Raw genomic sequence first — 18,980 nt, 5'->3', positions numbered from 1 at the left:
TTACTTTTTTCTTTTTTATGAACAAAAATGTAAGCGAGCATAGCTTTGGTAATCTGAGTTATGAAGTCACGAGTCATCAGCTGTAACACTTCCCGACAAATGGCAACACATCAAATTGGGGAATTTATGGACAACTAGAATAGAACACATGTTCGAGAATTTGAATAGAACAGATCCAGAAGGTGTGAGACTGCTGACTCCTTCATCAGTTGCAGCTATTTCCAGTTACGCCGTGTCATGGTCATGGGTCGGTGCCATTATTGTGTCTAGAGAAGTCATCTAATGTTCTTGAGATGATGTATCTATGCATCTGATGACCGAGCATTCATTTCCCTGTGATCCAACACAAGGCACTATCTTCTGGACAGCTGTTTAAGCATGGGCATAGTTGGTGAAGCTACCAAAAATGTGTTGGGTGATAGTTCAGGAATCAGCTCTGTCCCAAGCCTGTTTACCACAAATTCATCTCTTGAAGCCCTGAATTGCGCTCATGATTAAGTTGTGGGGAGATTACTAGCACCAGTTACACCGCCTCACCACCTGGGGACCTCTCCCCCATGTGACTGTTTTATCCATCTACATAGTATATCATAGTACAAAGTTTCATGGCTAAGTAAACCAAGAGAATAATTAACTTACTGAAAACTGAAATGCCTAGAGATTATGTGAGCTAAAGCATACCATAGTTGAAATTATATTTGTGATTTAACCTCCAACATTTTTTTTCCAGGTAAACAGCAATGATGAAATGGGGAAACCAGCCTATTTCAGCATAATTTGGAAGGCTGATGTTGCAGGAATATTATCACACTTTTCATCACGAGGAATGAAAAATGGGCCTTTATGTGGCGCATATGTGTATATTTTCAAAAGGAAAACAGGTCGTTCCTTTCTAGCCACCAAATAGAATTCATGTTTCTTTTTTGTTTCATGTAGGGTAGTTTGCTCTCAAAATATAGGAGAATAAGGTGAGTTGCCTTCCACACATTCTCAACAGAGAGGTTGCAGAAATGCTAGGATGCTATGCTGAATGTACTTTTTTTGTTAGATACATTTCTTTTGTTTCCTTTTCCAGGTTCGTAATAAAATGTAACATTTAAAGTTGGAAATTTGTTCTCTATTGTGCATATGTTGCAACTCTGTGCTTGGCTATGCTTCATCCTTCAATTATTTTCATCAAATTTATGAACCAATTGATATCTCTGAAGGTGTACACAAGTTTGTACGCCTAGCATCCCTGTTCAGAAAATGAACTAGAGGTTTATGTCGTATTGCTTGAACTGTCTGCACCATCATAATTTGCACTGCACATGCTGCTCTTGTACTGGAGGATCTTTTTAATTGTTTCTTCCATTTCTATTTTTCTATGATTGCTAGTACCTTGGGACTTGTGATGCGCTACTGAAATCAAGGACAAACACGTATGCCAGTATGTGCCTTGCTGCTGAACTGTTAATAATGCAACAAACACCTGAAGGTGGCGATCATTAGCAAACCAGCATGTGCAAGGGCAGTCAAGGTTCTAAATTTCCAGTGTATGGTTGAAATGGCCTGGATTTTTGAAAGCTCTTGCTAGCAATACTAACTATAATTAAATATCATAATGTCAAGCGAAACTGATCTTCTTTGCACGTGAAGCTCTATGCTAAGTGTGAATGACCCTATGGCATTGCGTGAACTTGATCATCATGCCCTTCCAGTCTTTGCTTTCTAATTGTTTTGCTCTCACCATATTCATTGCAAGAACTGAATTATTAGAGAGAGAGAACATCCGTGAATTGTTGATAATATTTTTTTCTTGGATTTTGTTTGGTAATGGGCCCCTTAGGAGTCCATAAAACCTACCCTGGGTTCAAAATCTGTGTTCACGTGGGGTTACAAAAATATCTTCGCAAAAGAAGAAGGGTTAGGCCTTGTTTGAATTGAGTGTAATTTTTGTGTGCTCCCTGGTATTTAGCTACCTTATCTATTTTTCTTGGTTGGGTGATTGGAGAAGCAACACACTTTTTAATATAATGCGAGGAGCAACATTTTTTTTGACTACTAGTAGTCCCTCATATTTGGTCAACTTCACAGGTTACAGCCTTGCCATAGGGTTCCTTTTTTTATGTTGAAACGGATGCCATAGGGTTCCTTCACTTAGTTGCACTTGACAAATTAATTATTTGGGTTCTTCCATCAACGCGTGTGCACTGCGAAGCAATGGTAAAACCATTTTAATGTAAGATGAGGGTAGCAAGTGCCAATAACACAAGCAACCATGTGTGCTCAATTTGGCAATTAAACATGGCTGAATTATTTGATATTTATTTCTGATTGGCCTAAACTACTAGTTGCTGGATGGGACGCCAATGTGGATGGTGACACACGATGATGACGGTGACGTTGCTGGAAGGAAGGAGTCCCAGTAGGCAGTTAGTTGTCCAGTGAGTGGCAAGGAGTCCCATTGGAATTCTCCTTGATTAGGTGAGAAGTCGTCTCTATTTTTGGATGTTAATTAATAAATATGCATGCATTGGGCTGCTGTTTGTTGCATACCTGATGTTATGAAAATGACAGAAGCAACTATCAGACGCTTCTAAGTGAGGAAAAAGCTACCTAAATCAAGTTTGGTCGGCAGCTCAGCTGTTCTCCAGTTGAATTTCTGTTGAATGAAGCTAATTGTTGGTGTGCATGGGTGAAGGGAACTGGATCTTTGAAAGTTATTGCTAACAGAACTACTCCCTCCGTTCGGAAATAAGTGTCGTGGTTTTTGTTCAAATTTGAACCACAACCGTGTTATTTCCGAAAGAGTGAGTACTTTTAGTTTTAGCATTATCAAATATATATCATAATGTCAGGTGAAAATGGCCCTCTTTCCATGCAGAGCTATATTGGCAAGTGTGAATGACCCTATGGCACTGGATGGACTTGATCCTGATACCCTGCCAGTCTTTGCTTTCTATTTATCTTTTTTGCTCTCATCGCATGCATTGCATGAACTGGCTTTTTAGAGAGAGCATCCGTGAATTGTTTAGCATATATAATAAATATCCTGGATTTTGTTTGGTAAAGGGGGCCCTCAGGAGTCGATCGAAGCTATCCTGGGTTCAGAATCGGTGTTCACCAGAGGTATCAAATATCTTCGCAAAATAAGAGTTAGCCCTTGCTTGGCTTGAGTGTAATTTTTGTGTGCTACCCAGTATCTAGCTATCTTGTCTAGTTTTTTCCTTGGTTGGGTGATAGGAGAAGCAACACGTGTTTTTATTTATTCGAGGAGCAACACAATTGTTGACCCTAGTTTCTTATAGTTGGTCAACCGCACAGCCTCACCATAGAGCTCCTTGACCTTATTGCACTAGAACAAATTAATTATTATGTGGGTTCTACCATCACACTAGTAGAAAAATGGTCATCTGTCCCGGTTGGTAAGGGCCTTTTGTCCCGGTTGTTGAACTGGGACTAAAGGGTCGTTACTAATGCCCTAGCCCTTTAGTCCTGATTCTTACACGAACCGGGACAGATGGGCCTCCACGTGGCCGCTGTGGCCAGCCCAGGCAGGAGGGCCTTTGGTCCCGGTTGGTGACACCAACCGGGATCAAAAGGCATCCACGCGTCAGCATTTCAGTGGCTGGGGTTTTTGTTTTTTTAAAAGGGGGAGGGTTTAGGGGGTAATTTAGGGTGTGTAAGCTAGCTAACAGAGAGAACTGTCCTCTCTTATTTCCGTGCTTGATTTACCAACGCTACTGCTATGCCTAAACATGGCTTAGATTAAAGTGAAGGCAACATGTGGTGCATGTCGAAAGTAATATTAATCCTAACTTGATCAAGTTTGGATTAGTACTACTTTCGACATGCACCACATGCTTGTTGCCTTCACTTCATTCCAATCCATGTTCATTTCACCCACTGATATATAATAACTCTTCATGCCCGCATCATGCATCATCATAATAACAAGTCCTACTAATCATCATCATACAACTTCTACTCGTTATTAATAACAAGTCATACGATCATCATCCTCATAGTCATCGAACCAACCCTACTTAATTGTTCTTAGCACATGATCATCAGTATTAGGTAGGACCTAAATACCCTCTTTAAGGTAAAATAGCATAAAACAATATAGACCCCGACTCTCCATTATGGAGAATGGAGATCATCCTGTCTCCAATTTTTGCGCTTCGCTTCCTTTTGCTTCCAAGAACCTCCTTGCGACTGTCCATACATTTTTTTCATTCTTTGATTTTCATGTCTCCACTTCTTTTAGAAATCCGGTATGGACAGTTGAGATTCGTAGGATGACCTGGTTGTATGTTCAAAACATCAAGGCTACCATTCTGATACATCAAATGAGGCACACAATCCTCTGGGATTATCTGTTGAAAAACATAGTAATAACTTCATAGTTAGCAATGATGTACTAGTTTTAGAAGTATGCAAAAGATGCACGGATGTCGTAATAGTAAGAAATCTTACCAGGGTATCTCCATAGTAGTTACCGTAGTTCAACACGTGCACTAGTGGCACGTATTGACCATAATGTGGAGGAGTTTTACAATAGATATTGTAATTCTCAAGATCAGTACAAAATCCGACCAGATGAGTTTTCTCCTTATAAGTTAACTCAGAGCCATCGGTGTAGTAGGTTCTGTCTACCATGTTCCGCACATTGTTTGAACAATCAAAATAAGCTGTCAATGAAAATAAGCTGTCAACTATTTTGAAATGAACAATATAAATTAGCTAATAACTATGTTTGAGAAACTCACATAGCGGTAGAATTGGAGGCGTATCAACAAGGACCCAAATGTCCATATTGTCTTGCTCGATGTCAGGATCACCAAGATCCATGGTGACAAGCATACCCTCATCAAAACCATACATCTTGCAAAATGCTTCCCAATTTTTGCAACCAAAATGGGTTACGCTCTCAGAATTATACAGATTTACTTCAAAATCTATATCATGATGGGTCCTTAGGTGAATTTTCTTTGTTTCCATACTTTCATGGTCTTCAAAACCCATCCTCTCCAAGACGTAGCGTCTTGCATGGCATGGGATAAGCTAGTCGAATTGTAAAAGATGAAAAGTACACGTTGAAATAGTTGAAGTCGTGCTTAATTACGAAAAAATAACACTTGTCGTCGTTGCGTACCGTTTCAACATCGAAGGTCTCCTCCAGCTTAATACTGAAGCGCCGATCTTCGTCCAGGTGAGGCCTGTCGCACAGACCTCGGTCGTCGTGGCACCAGTCGCACTCCCCCGGGAGACTTTCGTCGTCCGAGTACGACATTTCCTATGTTCATAATTCAAATATTAAACGTCTACAATTAAATATATGTACTAAAAAACCTAAGTTAGATCATTATTATTCATCACGGGTTGACTATCGGTTTGTCGAGTCTTTTCTTGAAAACTCTCAGCTCACGTGGTGTATACATTCGACCGTTGGTGATGGTCGCTCCTCCTTTCATCCCCGAGTGCATTACACCAAAATGTCTAGCACACGGGAATGAAGGAGAAGCGACCCCCACGACAACAGTCGGGATTCTTCGTCCTCTCATATATATATGGTGGAACTCTCCCTCACTGATTCCTCTCAGACATTTGCGACCGTCGGTGATGGTAGCTCCTTCCTTTCGTTCCCGAGTGCATTACACCAAATTGTCTAGCACACGGGAACGAAGGAGAAGCTACCCCCACGACAACAGTCGGGATTCTTCGTCCTCTCATATATGGTGGAGACTCAATAGACTTAAAGTCAACCCGAAATATCGTTTAATTATCTTTCTAAAACCGGTTCGTGGCTGGTCTCACCTCGAGGTCGGAGGGGGTCGGTGACGGGGACGACGGCGGGGATGATGGAGGGGGGCTCCTAGATTTCTGCGAAAACAAAAACCCTATAAGCTATCAACTAATCATATGCATACGCCTTGCATAGTGCTCTCCAATTTTAGCATTCAAAGTAGGAGTAGTTTTCCAATTTGAGCATTCAATAAGCAAAATCAAATCACAAAATAAAGTAGTATTCAAATTAGGATGCATTCAATTATAAGCAAAACTACATCATCTCCATGCGTCCGTACATCGTCGAATATTATCACTAATACACCTCGAATACTATCATACATATAGCATCGCTAGTACAGCTAGAACCGTAGCGCCCGACGGGTATCGGCGCGGGCGGTGGATACCCAAAGAGAAGGAACCATCACAGGATCATAGCTCCAGTGAGATCCCTGAAGAACCTGCCAGGTATTGTCGAACCTGCACTCCAACGCAACCATGTAGCGACGGACGTGCTCGTCCTCCTCGCTGACACGGTGACGTACCACCTCCGCGGTGTCCGGAAGCCTCGGCACCATCACTGGCCCACGCGACCGCCACCAAACAAGGATCGGGTCAATGACGGGCTGGCTCCTCACCAACCTACGCCCCCCGGAAGGTAGCACCTCCCAAAACCAGCCCGGCGGAGCCCAGTCCCGGACATGGCCCCTCTGATCAAGCCGGCCTCCTCCGCCGAGTCGACGACGAGGATGCGGGATTGGCATCGTCGACGTCGATGCGGGAATAATTGCTTTAACTAAAAAAATAAACTAGTTCTATTAATTTTCTTGCTAAAAATAAACTACTTCTATAGTAAAATAAACTAGTTTTATTAAATCAACTAGTTCAACTACTAAGCACTTACTATAAATAGAATAAAGTAGTACTTACTAAAATAAACTAGTTTAACTAGTTCTATTATTTTTCTAACTAATTCTATTAAACACTTTCTCTTCTTATTCTATGAACAAAATTACAACTGAAAAAAATCATAAAAATTCTATGAACAAGATAAAAATTCTATGAACAAAATTACAACAGAAAAAAATTATAAAAATTCTATGAAAAAATTGACATATTCTTTGCATATATATGAACACACAAACATTTGCATATTCAACAATAATATCACAAAAAAATCTATGAACAGAAAAAATTCTAACTTTTGCATATTCATTTATGAACAAATTACAACAACTCAATTAACTACACATCTAAATTAGGAAAATTCATATGAGCTCACTAAGGGGGCGGCGATCGACGAGGAGGCAGGGCACGGGGCCGACGGTGAGGGGCGCGGCCACGGGCGACGAGGAGGCAGGGGGCGGCGACGGCGACGGTGAGGGGCGCGGCGACGGGCGACGAGGAGGCAGGGGCGGAGGTGAGGGGCGCGGCGACGGGCGACGAGGAGGCAGGGGGGCGCGGGGCGGCGACGGCGTCTGGGCGGCGCGGGACGGCGTCGGAGGCAGGTGCGACGACGGCGACGGCGAGGCGCAGAGGGGCAGCCTGGCGGCGTCGCCGGGGCGGGAAGACGAACTGAATGAAAAATTTCACAAGTGCTAGTTATATAGACGAAGCATTGGTCCCGGTTCGTGACAGCAACCGGGACGAATGCGACCTTTAGTCCCAGTTGGTGCCACCAACTGGGACCAAAGGCCTCTTTTCAGCAGCCCAAAGGGCGGGAAGCGGCGACCTTTGGTCCCGGTTGGTGGCACCAACCGGGACTAAAGGGGGGGCATTGGTACCGGTTAGTGCCACGAACCGGTACCAATGCACACCTTTAGTCTCGGTTGGTGCCACCAACCGGGATGAAAGGCCTTGTGCTGCTGCGCCCGCGTCGAAAGTTTAGTCCCACCTCGCTAGTTGAGAGGGGCGCGCAGTGGTTTATAAGCCCCACTGCCGCACCCCTCTCGAGCTCCTCTCCATTGCAGGCTTACGGGCCTAATTGTCACTGCTATGCCTGATGGGCTTACTGGGCCTTCTGCGGGCCTGAATCCTGGCTCATTGATGGGTTTCTAGTCGTATTCAGGCCGTGGTGGCCCAGTAGGTGGCGTATTTTTTATTTTTTGCCTTTTTTTGTTTTATTTTTTGCTTTATTTATTTTGTTTTGTTTCTACTTACAACAAAAAACTTATTTATTTTATTTTATTTTGTTTCTAATTACTTATTTATTTTACTTTATGATAATTCTTTTTGCTATTAAAGTTTCTAACAAAAAAAGTTCTTTATGAAAATTCCTTTTGCTTTTAATGATTTTGAACAAAAATACTTCGATAATTTTAGTTGCATCAATTTTATATAATTTTAGTTTCAATAATACTAGAGGTTTCTTATAATGTTTTGAACAGAAAATACTTTGTTAATTTTAGTTTCATAAATTTTATTAAAGTTTATTTTATTTTGTTTCTACTTATATATTTTAATAAAGTTTATATTATTTTGTTTCTAATTACTTATTTATTTTATTTGTTATTTTTCATGCACCATTTTTCATGCATTTACTGATTATTTTGAGCTATAAGACCCTAAATTTGAAAAGCATTTCAAATGAACTCTGAAAAGGTTGAAAGTTGGCATGGTATCATCATTTCATCCACATAGCATGTGCAAGAAAGTTGAGAGGGTTACGGCAAAAACTGGATGCACTTCGTGTACAAAACGGACAATCTCTTTCAAAGTATCAGGATTTCATACGGAAACTCGTCTGTTACAAAGGGATTTCATTTTTTAAAACTTATTTGAACTCCTGACTTTTTGTGTGTTCAAAATGCACCATTCAAAGCCACATCATCATTTTTCAATCCTTTCTGACTTCATTTGTTATTTTTCATGCATTTACTAATTATTTTGAGCTATAAGACCCTAAAATTGAAAAGCATTTCAAATGAACCTGAAATTGAAAAACCCTACAAATGAACTCTGAAAAGGTTGAAAGTTGGCATGGTATCATCATTTCACCCACATAGCATGTGCTAAAAAGTTGAGAGGGTCTCGGCAAAAGCTGGATGCACTTCGTGAACAGAATGGACAATCTTTTTCGAAGTATGAGGGTTTCGGAGGAAAACTCATCTGTTACAAAGGGATTTCATTTTTTTAAAATTTTTTGAACTCCAGACTTTTTGTGTGTTCAAAATGCACCATTCAAAGCCACATCATCAATCTTCAACCCTTTCTGATTTCATTTGTTATTTTTCATGCAATGACGGATTGTTTTGAGCTAAATGACCCTGAAATTGAAAAGCCCTATAAATGATCTCTGAAAAGGTTGAAAGTTGGCATGGTATCATCATTTCACCCACATAGCATGTGCTAAAAAGTTGAGAGGGTTACGGCAAAAGCTGGATGCACTTCGTGAACAAAATGGACAATCTCTTTCGAAGTATCAGGGTTTCGGACGAAAACTCATCTGTTACAAAGGGATTTCATTTTCTTGAACTTATTTGAACTCTAGACTTTTTGTGTGTTCAAAATGAACCATTCAAAGCAGAGACTGATTTTGAATGGTGCATATTCAACACACAAAAAGTCTGTAAAGATCGCCAACCCCAACATAAAAAAAGAGCATAGATGCGCCTATAGAGAGAATTCAACCTAAATTCATAATAAATTTCTATGAATTTTAAAGAAATTTACTCTGAATTTAGGTCAAATTCCCTGTATAAGGGCATCTATTTTCACTTTGAGAGGAGCTCAACAAAGCAGAGAGGGACGGGCTTATAAACCGGTGTGAGCGCCCACTAGTACAAAACAGGGCTTTCGTCACAGGGCAATTTTCACATTAGTCCCGGTTCAGTCACGAACCGGGACTAATGTGAGCATTGGTCCCGGTTCGTGCGGCTAAGGCATTATTTCCGGTTCACCTGGGCCCTTTAGTCCCGGTTGGTGCCACGAACCGGGACTAAAGGGTGCGATGCCCATTAGTACCGGTTGGTGGCATCAACCAGGACTAAAGGTTAGTCTAACCTTTAGTCCCGGTTGGTGCCACCAACCGGTACTAATGGTCTTTGAGGCATTAGTACCGGTTCATGGCACGAACCGGTACTAAAGGGCTCATTTTCAAACTCTACCCCCCGGACCGCCTTTTCAGTTTTAGAAAAAACGAAAGAAAATGATGGAAATGTCAAAAAAATAAAATAAAATAAGTTTCCCATGTGATATGTGGTCTAGTTGTTGGGAAAATTAACAAATATGAATTTCGACTTTATTTGCAAAATCTCTCTGGAATTTCTTAAAATGGGCATAACTTTTGCATACGAACTCGGATGAAAAAGTTTTTTATATGAAAAATCATCTACTCGAAAAGTTACATCCGAATTTAACTGGGGAACCTTGTTAAACATTTTCAAAATCCTCAAAAACCTAACAGAAAAAAGATACGGGGCTTTTAAGATCTGGAGAGGCAAAAAATTTCAAATTGTGGTCAAACTGTGGTCAAACAATGGTCAAACTAATTATTCTAGAATATTAGTGTTACTAAATAATTATTTTAGTTTTTTTTGAATTTTGGTCAAATCTGGTCAAACAGTGGTCAAACAATGGTCAAACTAATTATTCCAGAAATATTAGTGTTACTAAATAATTATTGATTTTTAAAACAATAGTTTCAAACTCAAACAGTGAAATGTGTCACTTCATGCTCAAGCTAAATTCCTGAGGGTTAATACAATTGACATCTTACTATTGTGAGGAAAACAACAAGTGCAGACTTGGAAACGAGGGAGAATAGAACCCGGAAGTTAAGCGTGCTCAGGCTGGAGTAGTGAGAGGATGGGTGACCGTTCGGGAAGTTAGATGATTTGGAATGATGAGGGGTGATTAGAGATTAGAGGATAAATTGAGCAGTGATGAGGGGTGGTGATTAGAGATTAGAGGTTAAAATAATTCAGAAATTTGAAAATCAAAATTTTTTTTAAAAAAAATTCGCAAATTTTTTTTTCAAAAAAAAAATCATAAAATTTCCTTTAGTCCCGGTTGGTAACACCAACCAGGACTAAAGGTGGAGCTCCAGGCTGCGTTCACGTGGACGGCCTTTAGTCCCGGTTCGTGTAAGAACCGGGACTAAAGGGGGGAGGCATTAGTAACGACCCTTACCAACCGGGACAAAAGCCCCCTTTTCTACTAGTGGCCCTTCAGTTGGCGAGGTGGGACTGAACTCTGACCGCAACGAGGACCAACCCTTTAGTCCCTGTTTGTGGCACAAACCGGGACTAATGGTCATGGGCCAGGGGCGAGGCGCATTGGTCTCGGTTCGTGCGTGGAACCGGGATCAAAAGGTCCAGACGAATCGGGACCAATGGCCCACATGGCCCGGCCGGCCCCGTGGGCTCACGAACCGGGACAGTTGCCTCCTTTGGTCAACTGTCCCGGTTCGTGAGCGAACCGGGATTAATGGTATTACGAGGGCCGAACCAATGCCCTGTTTTCTACTAGTGCTCAACACATGCACATCAATGAAAAAAAACGATTTTAATGCAAGATGAGGGTAGCAACATCCAAGAACACAAGCAACCATGTGTGTTTAATTCGGCAACTAACCATGGCCTATTTTTGTGTGATATTTATTTCTGATGGCCTGAATTACTAGTTGCTGGATGGAACGCCGATTTGGATGGTGGCGCCCCACGACGAACGGTGATGTTCCAGTAGGCAGTCAGTTGCAAGGAGTCCCATTGGAACTCTCCTTGATTAGGTGAGAAGTCATCCCTACATTTGGATGTTAATTAATAAATGTGCATGCCACTGCTGTTATGAAAATGACAGAAGCAGCTATCAGGCCCTTCTAAGTGAGGAAAAAGCCACCTAAATTATGTCTGGTCGGCGGAGCGCCGTTCTCCGGTTGAATTTCTGTTGAATGACACTGGTTGTTGCTGTGTCCAGGATTTTGCTATACTAGGAAACTAGGAAATACCTTGACGTATCAGAGAGATGGAAAACATCATCCACCGGTGCGCCACTGACACGCATTGGCCCTGGCTGTATCCCACATACCATTTTTCACCAGCATTATGTTTGTGCCTTCTCTTTTTGTGTGTGTTGGTACTCTAAATTTCCCCAAAATTAGATCAGCAGTGACAAGAGTCCTGCGGCCCTGATTGCGATAGAAGAATGACAAGTTTCATTTTGGGAGAACTAGACATGATGATATATTTTCGGATTGCAATTTGGTAGGTATGATCTTCACCAGTTAGCCTGTTCAGTCACTGCATTGTGAGCACCTGAAGGCTTCTCTCTAATATTGCTGTCAAGCACTGTAGCTTAGCAGCTGCCCCTTGCAATTACTTGCACTCCATCTGCTTAATAATGTGGAGAGAGACGGGGATGCCCGGTGGAATCAAATGGTGGTAGTTGGTTAGTGTTCCACTAATGACATTGCAAACAAGACTTGTCTTCCTAAGCATTTTTTGTGATTCCTATCTCAGATGAGCAAGAGAAGGTATCATTTGCCTCCTTTCTTGCAAGAATTTGTTAAGAATGCAAAAGGGTAAAAGGTTTACAGAAAGGCTTGGGGTGCAAGGATCCCATCAAGGGCGGGAAAGTGCATTTTTACAATCTGATGGCGACGCTTTAATCCTCCCTTCTGAAGTAAGGCAATTGCTGCTTTACCAGACTGTCAAAGAGGCTACTGCATTAAGAAAATGGCAGTCACATCACACCCATCAGATGCCTAGAAGCTTCATCAAGCTCTCAAAAAGGGCTGGTTAATCATGCTAATTAGCGCTAAACAACACGCAACCGCCTTCATCGAGCTGGGAGAAATACCCTCCGCGTTCCAAACGGGGCCTAACCTTTTCACATTCGAAAGGATCGTCGAGAAAAGGCCATGTTTATGCCCCTTAGCCACACAATAATGTGGAAGTCCCCTTCTGTAAATCCTGGCCTGGACTTTACATCCAGGCATCCAGCCAGTCAGCACATTCTCATTGGCTGTGGAGGGAGAACAGTCAGTCCCTGTTGGCTTACTGTTCCAGGAAAAACCCTATCCCTGCCTTTCACCTTCCATGAATGCACATGGCAAGCATTCCCATGGCAATGCAACAGCCTGCTTTTGACAACTTTGATTGCTCCCCCTAGAACATTACAAAACCCTGGCCTTCACTACAGATGCAGTGACCATGACAGGCTCTTTCACCGTCCATTGTGGCAATAATGCCTGCCTTTTTCGCACCTCGTTTTCTCGGCACGGCGCGTGAAAACATTATACTCCCTCCGTCCCGCAATATAAGATCGTTTTCCAAGCTACTACTAGTGTGAAAGAATGAGGGTAAGAACTAACAATGTGCATAAGCGGAGAGTTGTAGGGCTGCTTTACAGAGCGAGGGCAGTGTCTGTTCTTGTGTGTGTGCAAGATGTGGTGCATCTAGCAACATAAGCGAAGAGGAAATGTGTGTGACTGTACAATTATTTGGTTTTATCTTTTCCATTTGCAGAAAAGGTATTCCAAGAACAACATTAAAGCCGGGCGGCCACGCATATTTCCCTGTGGCTGATGGCTACCTCCAGCAATGGAAATGGAAGGGAAGGCAGACAAGTGCAATCAGATTCTTGCCAATTGTCTATGCAATTCTCAGGTAAGAAAAGAATCAGATGGTCCAAAATTTCGAATTTTCAATACTCGCTGCGCCTTTATGCTCTTCGGTGGAAATGTCCTCGAAAATTCATGGCAATTCGGCATCCGGTGCTGCTACGCGTGAGAATGGAGGACGATGCTTGTTTAGTAAAAGCATGGTTCATAATCATACCAGGTTCTTCATGAACATGTTTCATGGACAGTGCTTGTTCATGAAATCCGGGATCTGTTACAATCCATCCGATGTTGACCTATACGCTTTCGAAGATGTGATTCTATTCAAATCTCTGAACCAAGAAACATAATTTCCACTTGCATTTGCATCTTGTACAATTTGTAAAAAAAAAGAAGCTAAATCAATTTCTCCAATTAGCAATGACTGAATCTGATCTGGGGCTCCATGGACCTTGCACTGTGCAACTACTGATGGAGCAATGTGGCTGAACATGAGCACAGCAGCCTTTGCCCCCACCGACCACATGGGCTTAAGGAACACAGAAAGCAGGTTAGTGCATGCATTAGCCCATATGCAGCTGCTCATAACCACTATTCAATTGAGCACAAGTACAAACCGGCCGAGGTTTAATTTAAGAGGGGCAGATCCTTAGTCTTGGTTTCTGCAAGAAGGAATCAAAAGAACGATTGTTTAATTTCCGTGCGCGATCGGTAGATCGCGTTTGCGATGCCCACCATGCTTTTGGTAAGATCTGAATTACATCTCAAACTGTTAGGAAATTCTCTTCTTTGATGTGAAATAGTTTTTGGCTGCATTTAGCGTGCTTCGAATGATAAAATTCCGCTCTTTATTCTCTGGAGAATTGTTTAGTGTGGCCTTTTGTTCCCATATAGCTCTGCTTTTTATTCACCTTCTTTGGATGATAAGATCTCAATTACATTTCCACTGTTAAGAGATTCTCTTCTTTGGTATGAAATAGTTGTTGGCCACATTTAGCGTGCTTCGGATGATAAAATTCTGCTCTTTATTCTCTGGGAGAATTATTTAGGGTGGCCTTTGTTCCAATATAGTTATGCTTTTTAGTCACCTCCTTTTATATTTAGTATAAAGTGTTTATTCTGTATAACCTTTGCATCTCCCATAAAGGATATTTCTGGTCTTGTTTATGGTTAAGGACTACTCACTTTGTATGAGAGAATTTATTGGCTAATATATATAAAGCTGCAAACCTGCCATACATCAAAACAATAATCTGAAATTCCATAACCTCTAATTAAGGCCCTAATTGATTGTAGCTTATGGAGCCTTGTCAAGCTCCAAGGGACATTATGTCCTATCTAACCACATGCACAGGCTGCTGTCTCACTAATTCCATGTATAATGCATGAGCCAACCTTTGGACTCAGGTGACCCTATGATCCAAAAGCCACAATCAATGGCAAACAAGATCCCTTTTCCTCTTATCATTTTTTTCTTCTCTTTCCTCCTGTTAGATCTTCATGTTCACAAATTATCAAGAGGTGACAGATGTACACCAGCAGAACAACCTCACAATAATAAAGATACATTGGAGAAAAATATGTACTTTCTCTCTTCTCCACACACACATACAGAAAAGCAGAGAACGCCTTGGACGCAACAGCTCATGTTAAAAGTACAACTAAGTACTCTAGCTCTGTTGAGTGCCTCAAGATTCTTGAGAGGCGCCACCAAGAACACCAAGGTCCATGGCGCTTTTCCCTCGAGGTGCATTGCCCGATATGCCTTGTATTTCTCTTTTCTGATGAGTTTTCATGCTGCAAGCAACGTCTACTTTTTAAAGCTGTAATGTGCAAATTATGTATGTGCACATCATGCAACCAGATCAGGCAGAAGGATGGCCTGGGCGGTTCACTTGACCGACGAGAAGGAAAATTTAGCGTTTGTGTGATTTAAAAACTGCACTGTCAATTCAAACCAATCATGCTCATATAGTCATATACACACCAGGATGTGGCTCATTTTTTTGTCATGGCCAGGAGCAACTGAGCAAGCAACCCCTCAATGCATCCACACCTGGAGCATCAGGTTGCTTCCACTGATGGTAACTCCCAAGACACTCAAACATGCAAAATATTTTCTTGTGCCTACGGAAATCTCCGACGATCGCCGTCGCCTGCCTCCCGGGACCGGAGCACCGGAGCGGCTGACCGGAGATGGAGAGGTTGTTCTCGCCTAGAAAGGTGGTGGCTGGCTGAGGAGGGGGAAGTGAGTGACCACCATGGCCGTCCTTGATTCCCTGCCATTTGCAGCATGGATGGCCTCTGCAATGTCTCCACTGTGTGGGAGGGCCGGCTCTACTCTACTCCACTCCCATGAATGCAGCTAAGCTACCTCCAGGCCCAGTGCACCAAATTGCACACCTCTTGCAGCCAGTGGTCCTCCATTGGCACCCCATATGTGTGCAAGCATGTGTGTGTGCACTGGTACAAGTGCTAACCAAAGTTACACAAGGGATGCAAGACCAAGATGCAGATCACATCCTGTGGTGGCAGCTGCTGATCCTGGCACTCCTGTTAGGATCATGCCTGCATGCATGCATGAGATTCATGTGTGTGTGATAGCTAGCAGAAGGATCATCATCAATCAGGCTGCTGCTGCATGTGGTTTGGTGGGTAGGTACCAGTACCAGTACCAGTACCATACCATACCAAGAAGATATCATGTGAGCTGGAGCCAGATGAAAAATGCATGGTTTTGAGTCCATTTTCATCATTTTCTGAAGGAAAAGGAGAATGGGTTTGAGGTGAAATATCATCAGTGAGTGAGCTAGCTAGCTATGCCATGAGAGGCTACTGGCAGTGGTAGTGCTGCTGCCATTAGTTTTGCAGAGATGGAGATGCAGTAGCAGTACATGCATGCACTGTGCCTGTGTACAACAGAGTTGGTCCATGCATGCATGACAACCAGGAAAAAGTGCCCTGTGGTACAATCAGAATTCTCGGGAATCAATAGTGGAGGGGAACATAGAGGGTAAATTGGAGAATCTCTTTCTGTGGGCATGCACAACCGTCCACCTGTTGGTGCTGTGTACTGAGAAAATTCTGAGAAATATTGTCAAAATTGGTGAATGAAGAAAAAAACCTATGGGCCAGTTGTTTTTATTCCATTCTCAATATATTCCAGTCACAAAAGACTGGCTGCTATCACTCTCTGGTTATTCCCTTCCCACTCTACCCTGTGGGTGGAATATCATGAGGATTTCCAGAACATTGTGCATTGATTGGCATCACATGAATGTACTATGCAGTAGCTGTGAAATGTGAATCTAGTTTTCTTTTTTGAAATGAGAATGTGAAGCTAGTTTAAGCCAGGCAGAGCAAGATAGTAATTAGTGGCATTATTTACCAGAGCACATCACAATTGAAAGACAGAAGAAAAAAAGTTGCTCCAAGGTAGCAGAAATAAGACATTCATGGCAGTAAAAGGCACTTTAGCAGAGCACATCACAATTCAGAGTCGGAGAAGGAAAAACCTGCTCCAAAGTAGCAGAAATAAGAGAAATACATTCATGACAGTGAAAAAGGAAATCATGAGATGATGAGTAAGTAAGTAGAGTAATTATATATGGCACTTGCTTTGTCTGAACAACAACAGCACAGGCAGAGAGAGCTTACTGCTTCTTCCTTCTTACATAGGGGATCACATGATGGTGATGCATGCTAAGCTTAAGAACCATCATCACTTGGTAAACACACCAGTTCAGATTACACATGATAATTATAAACTAATTAACCCCAGCAGCTAGCTTAGTTAGGTGCGGTAAAAACTCCACGGCTCTCCAGTTTTTGTAGTACTAGTAATTAACCTGAAACACCAGAAGCATCAGGAAAAAAGATGGATGATCTCTTTTGTTGCGCTCGCTCTTGTGCTGCTGCCATGGCCGTGGCGTGGGTGCTAGCTTTGCAGGGCTGGGAACATGAACATCTCGGGGGAGGATCTGAAGAGGAAGTCCTCGAATGACGCGCCGTCGAAGCCGAGCGGGTCGGCGGTGGTGGCGGTGGCTGCTGCGGCGACGGTGAGCGCGACGGCGGCGGCGGTGTTGTTGCTGGCGCTCATGCAGGCGATGATGTCGTTGAGCGAGTGGAGGCGCGCGGCGAGCTCGGCGGCCTGGGTGCGGAGGACGGCGTTCTCGGCGTCGACGGCCTGGAGGCCCCGCGCGGTGAGCCCGAGCGCGGCGGCGACGTGCGCGTTCTCGCGGCGCAGGTGCGCCGCCTGCGCGGCGAGGTCGTCGAGGTGGCGCTGCTTGCGCATCCGCGAGCGGCGCGCCGACTCCCGGTTGGAGAGCATCCGCTTGGCCCGGCGCTGCTCCATGAGCGCCCGCATCTCCTCCTCCGTGCCCGACGCGGCCGCCATCGCCATGGCCGCCGCCGTCGACAGCGAGCCCGTGCTCCCGCTCCCGCTCCCGCTGGAGGACGCCATCACCTCACCACCAAGCGAGCAGGCAAGCACTCTCTGCTTTCCTTTGTTGTTGTTGCAAGAACCAAAGATCGACTTGATTACCAGCTACGGACTGACTCTAGAGAGGCGACGACGACGACGACGAGAGAGTAAGCGAGTGTGTGGGACGAGGGGAGCTTGAAGGGATGAGCAGGGGGGCTAAAGGAGGAGGAGGAGGGAGAGGAGGGGGAGGGCGGCGGCGGGGGCGAGTAATTTATGAGAAGACATAGAACCAGTAGAGGAAGACGACGGAGAAGGACTGGACGAGGTGGGTTCGGCGCCGGAGTGTGGAGTTGATCATAAACCCGGAGAGTAGGATCTCGCTGATCACCGGCGACATCGGGGGACTCTGAGGCGGACCCGGGGAAGCATGTGCGCTCCGCTTTCTTGGGTTGCCTCCGGGGGGAAGAGAAGCAACCAACCAAGCTAGGCGGCAATGGATGAGTGAGACCGACCTCTTTCTTCCTAGCTCTCGTACTGCTTGCTTCTCCTCCTCACTTTCTCTCTCTCTCTCTCTCTCTCTAGACGGACTCTGCTCGCTGCGGTGCAGGGGAGGGATGGAGTGGAGGAGGAGGAAGAAGAGTGGAGGAGGAGGAGGAGGGGGGTGTTGGGGCAGGGAGCGGGGAGGGATTTATAGAGCCGGCCGGTGGCTCAGGGGAGGACGAACGGGAATGCAATTCCGTGGGTGGAGGGTGGGAATGGGAATCCGATCTGAGTGCAGCGGTGCAGAGCACAGCAGAGCGGGCATGCAGGAATGGCTGAGTGAGAGCGCGGGGAGCGCAGGCGGGCAGGGCGGTCGCACGTGCGGGCGGTCGGAGTGGATCCGAGGCTGAAGCAGCTCAGCTGGAAATCACGCTGACCTCACTTGGCCTCACGCGCCCATGCCGCCGTACGTATGTGCAGGCGCGTTCACTTCACTTGGCTCGGCGCCACTGCTGTAGCTCGGGTAGCCGGTAGGCCCCGTGGGGTGACCGGCGGATGCGTCTAGAGAGGAGGCCTCCGTGGCGAAACCTCTCGAACTTACCGGCCCGCGCCGGCGCCGGCGCCTCTCTGCCACGAGAAGATGCGCCGAAAGCAGGCGGGCGGTGAAAAGTGAAAATCATGCTACCCAGCCGGCCCGGCGGTAGTTCAAAAGCGGAGAGAATCTGGCTCTACTGCGGCCGCCCG

At 44.3% G+C, this 18,980-nt stretch overlaps 1 protein-coding gene across 1 annotated transcript; it reads right to left on the bottom strand.

Annotated features, from left to right (window-relative positions):
• Positions 1 to 16,911: 16,911 nt before the first annotated feature.
• LOC123143601 (bZIP transcription factor 11) lies at positions 16,912 to 18,426 on the bottom strand. Its single transcript, XM_044562540.1, has one exon. The coding sequence runs from the start codon at positions 17,793 to 17,795 to the stop codon at positions 17,271 to 17,273; it is 525 nt and encodes a 174-aa protein (XP_044418475.1). The 5' UTR covers positions 17,796 to 18,426; the 3' UTR covers positions 16,912 to 17,270.
• Positions 18,427 to 18,980: the final 554 nt, after the last annotated feature.

Source organism: Triticum aestivum, chromosome 6D (genome assembly GCF_018294505.1).
Source record: "Triticum aestivum cultivar Chinese Spring chromosome 6D, IWGSC CS RefSeq v2.1, whole genome shotgun sequence".
Taxonomy (NCBI): domain Eukaryota; kingdom Viridiplantae; phylum Streptophyta; class Magnoliopsida; order Poales; family Poaceae; genus Triticum; species Triticum aestivum.
The sequence above is the reverse complement of the archived record's forward strand: the minus strand, read 5'-3'. Positions and strand labels throughout refer to the sequence as shown.

Coding starts and splice junctions, on each gene's coding strand:
- LOC123143601 (XM_044562540.1), bottom strand. CDS start 17,795: ATGGCGTCCTCCAGCGGGAGCGGGAGCGGGAGCACGGGCTCGCTGTCG.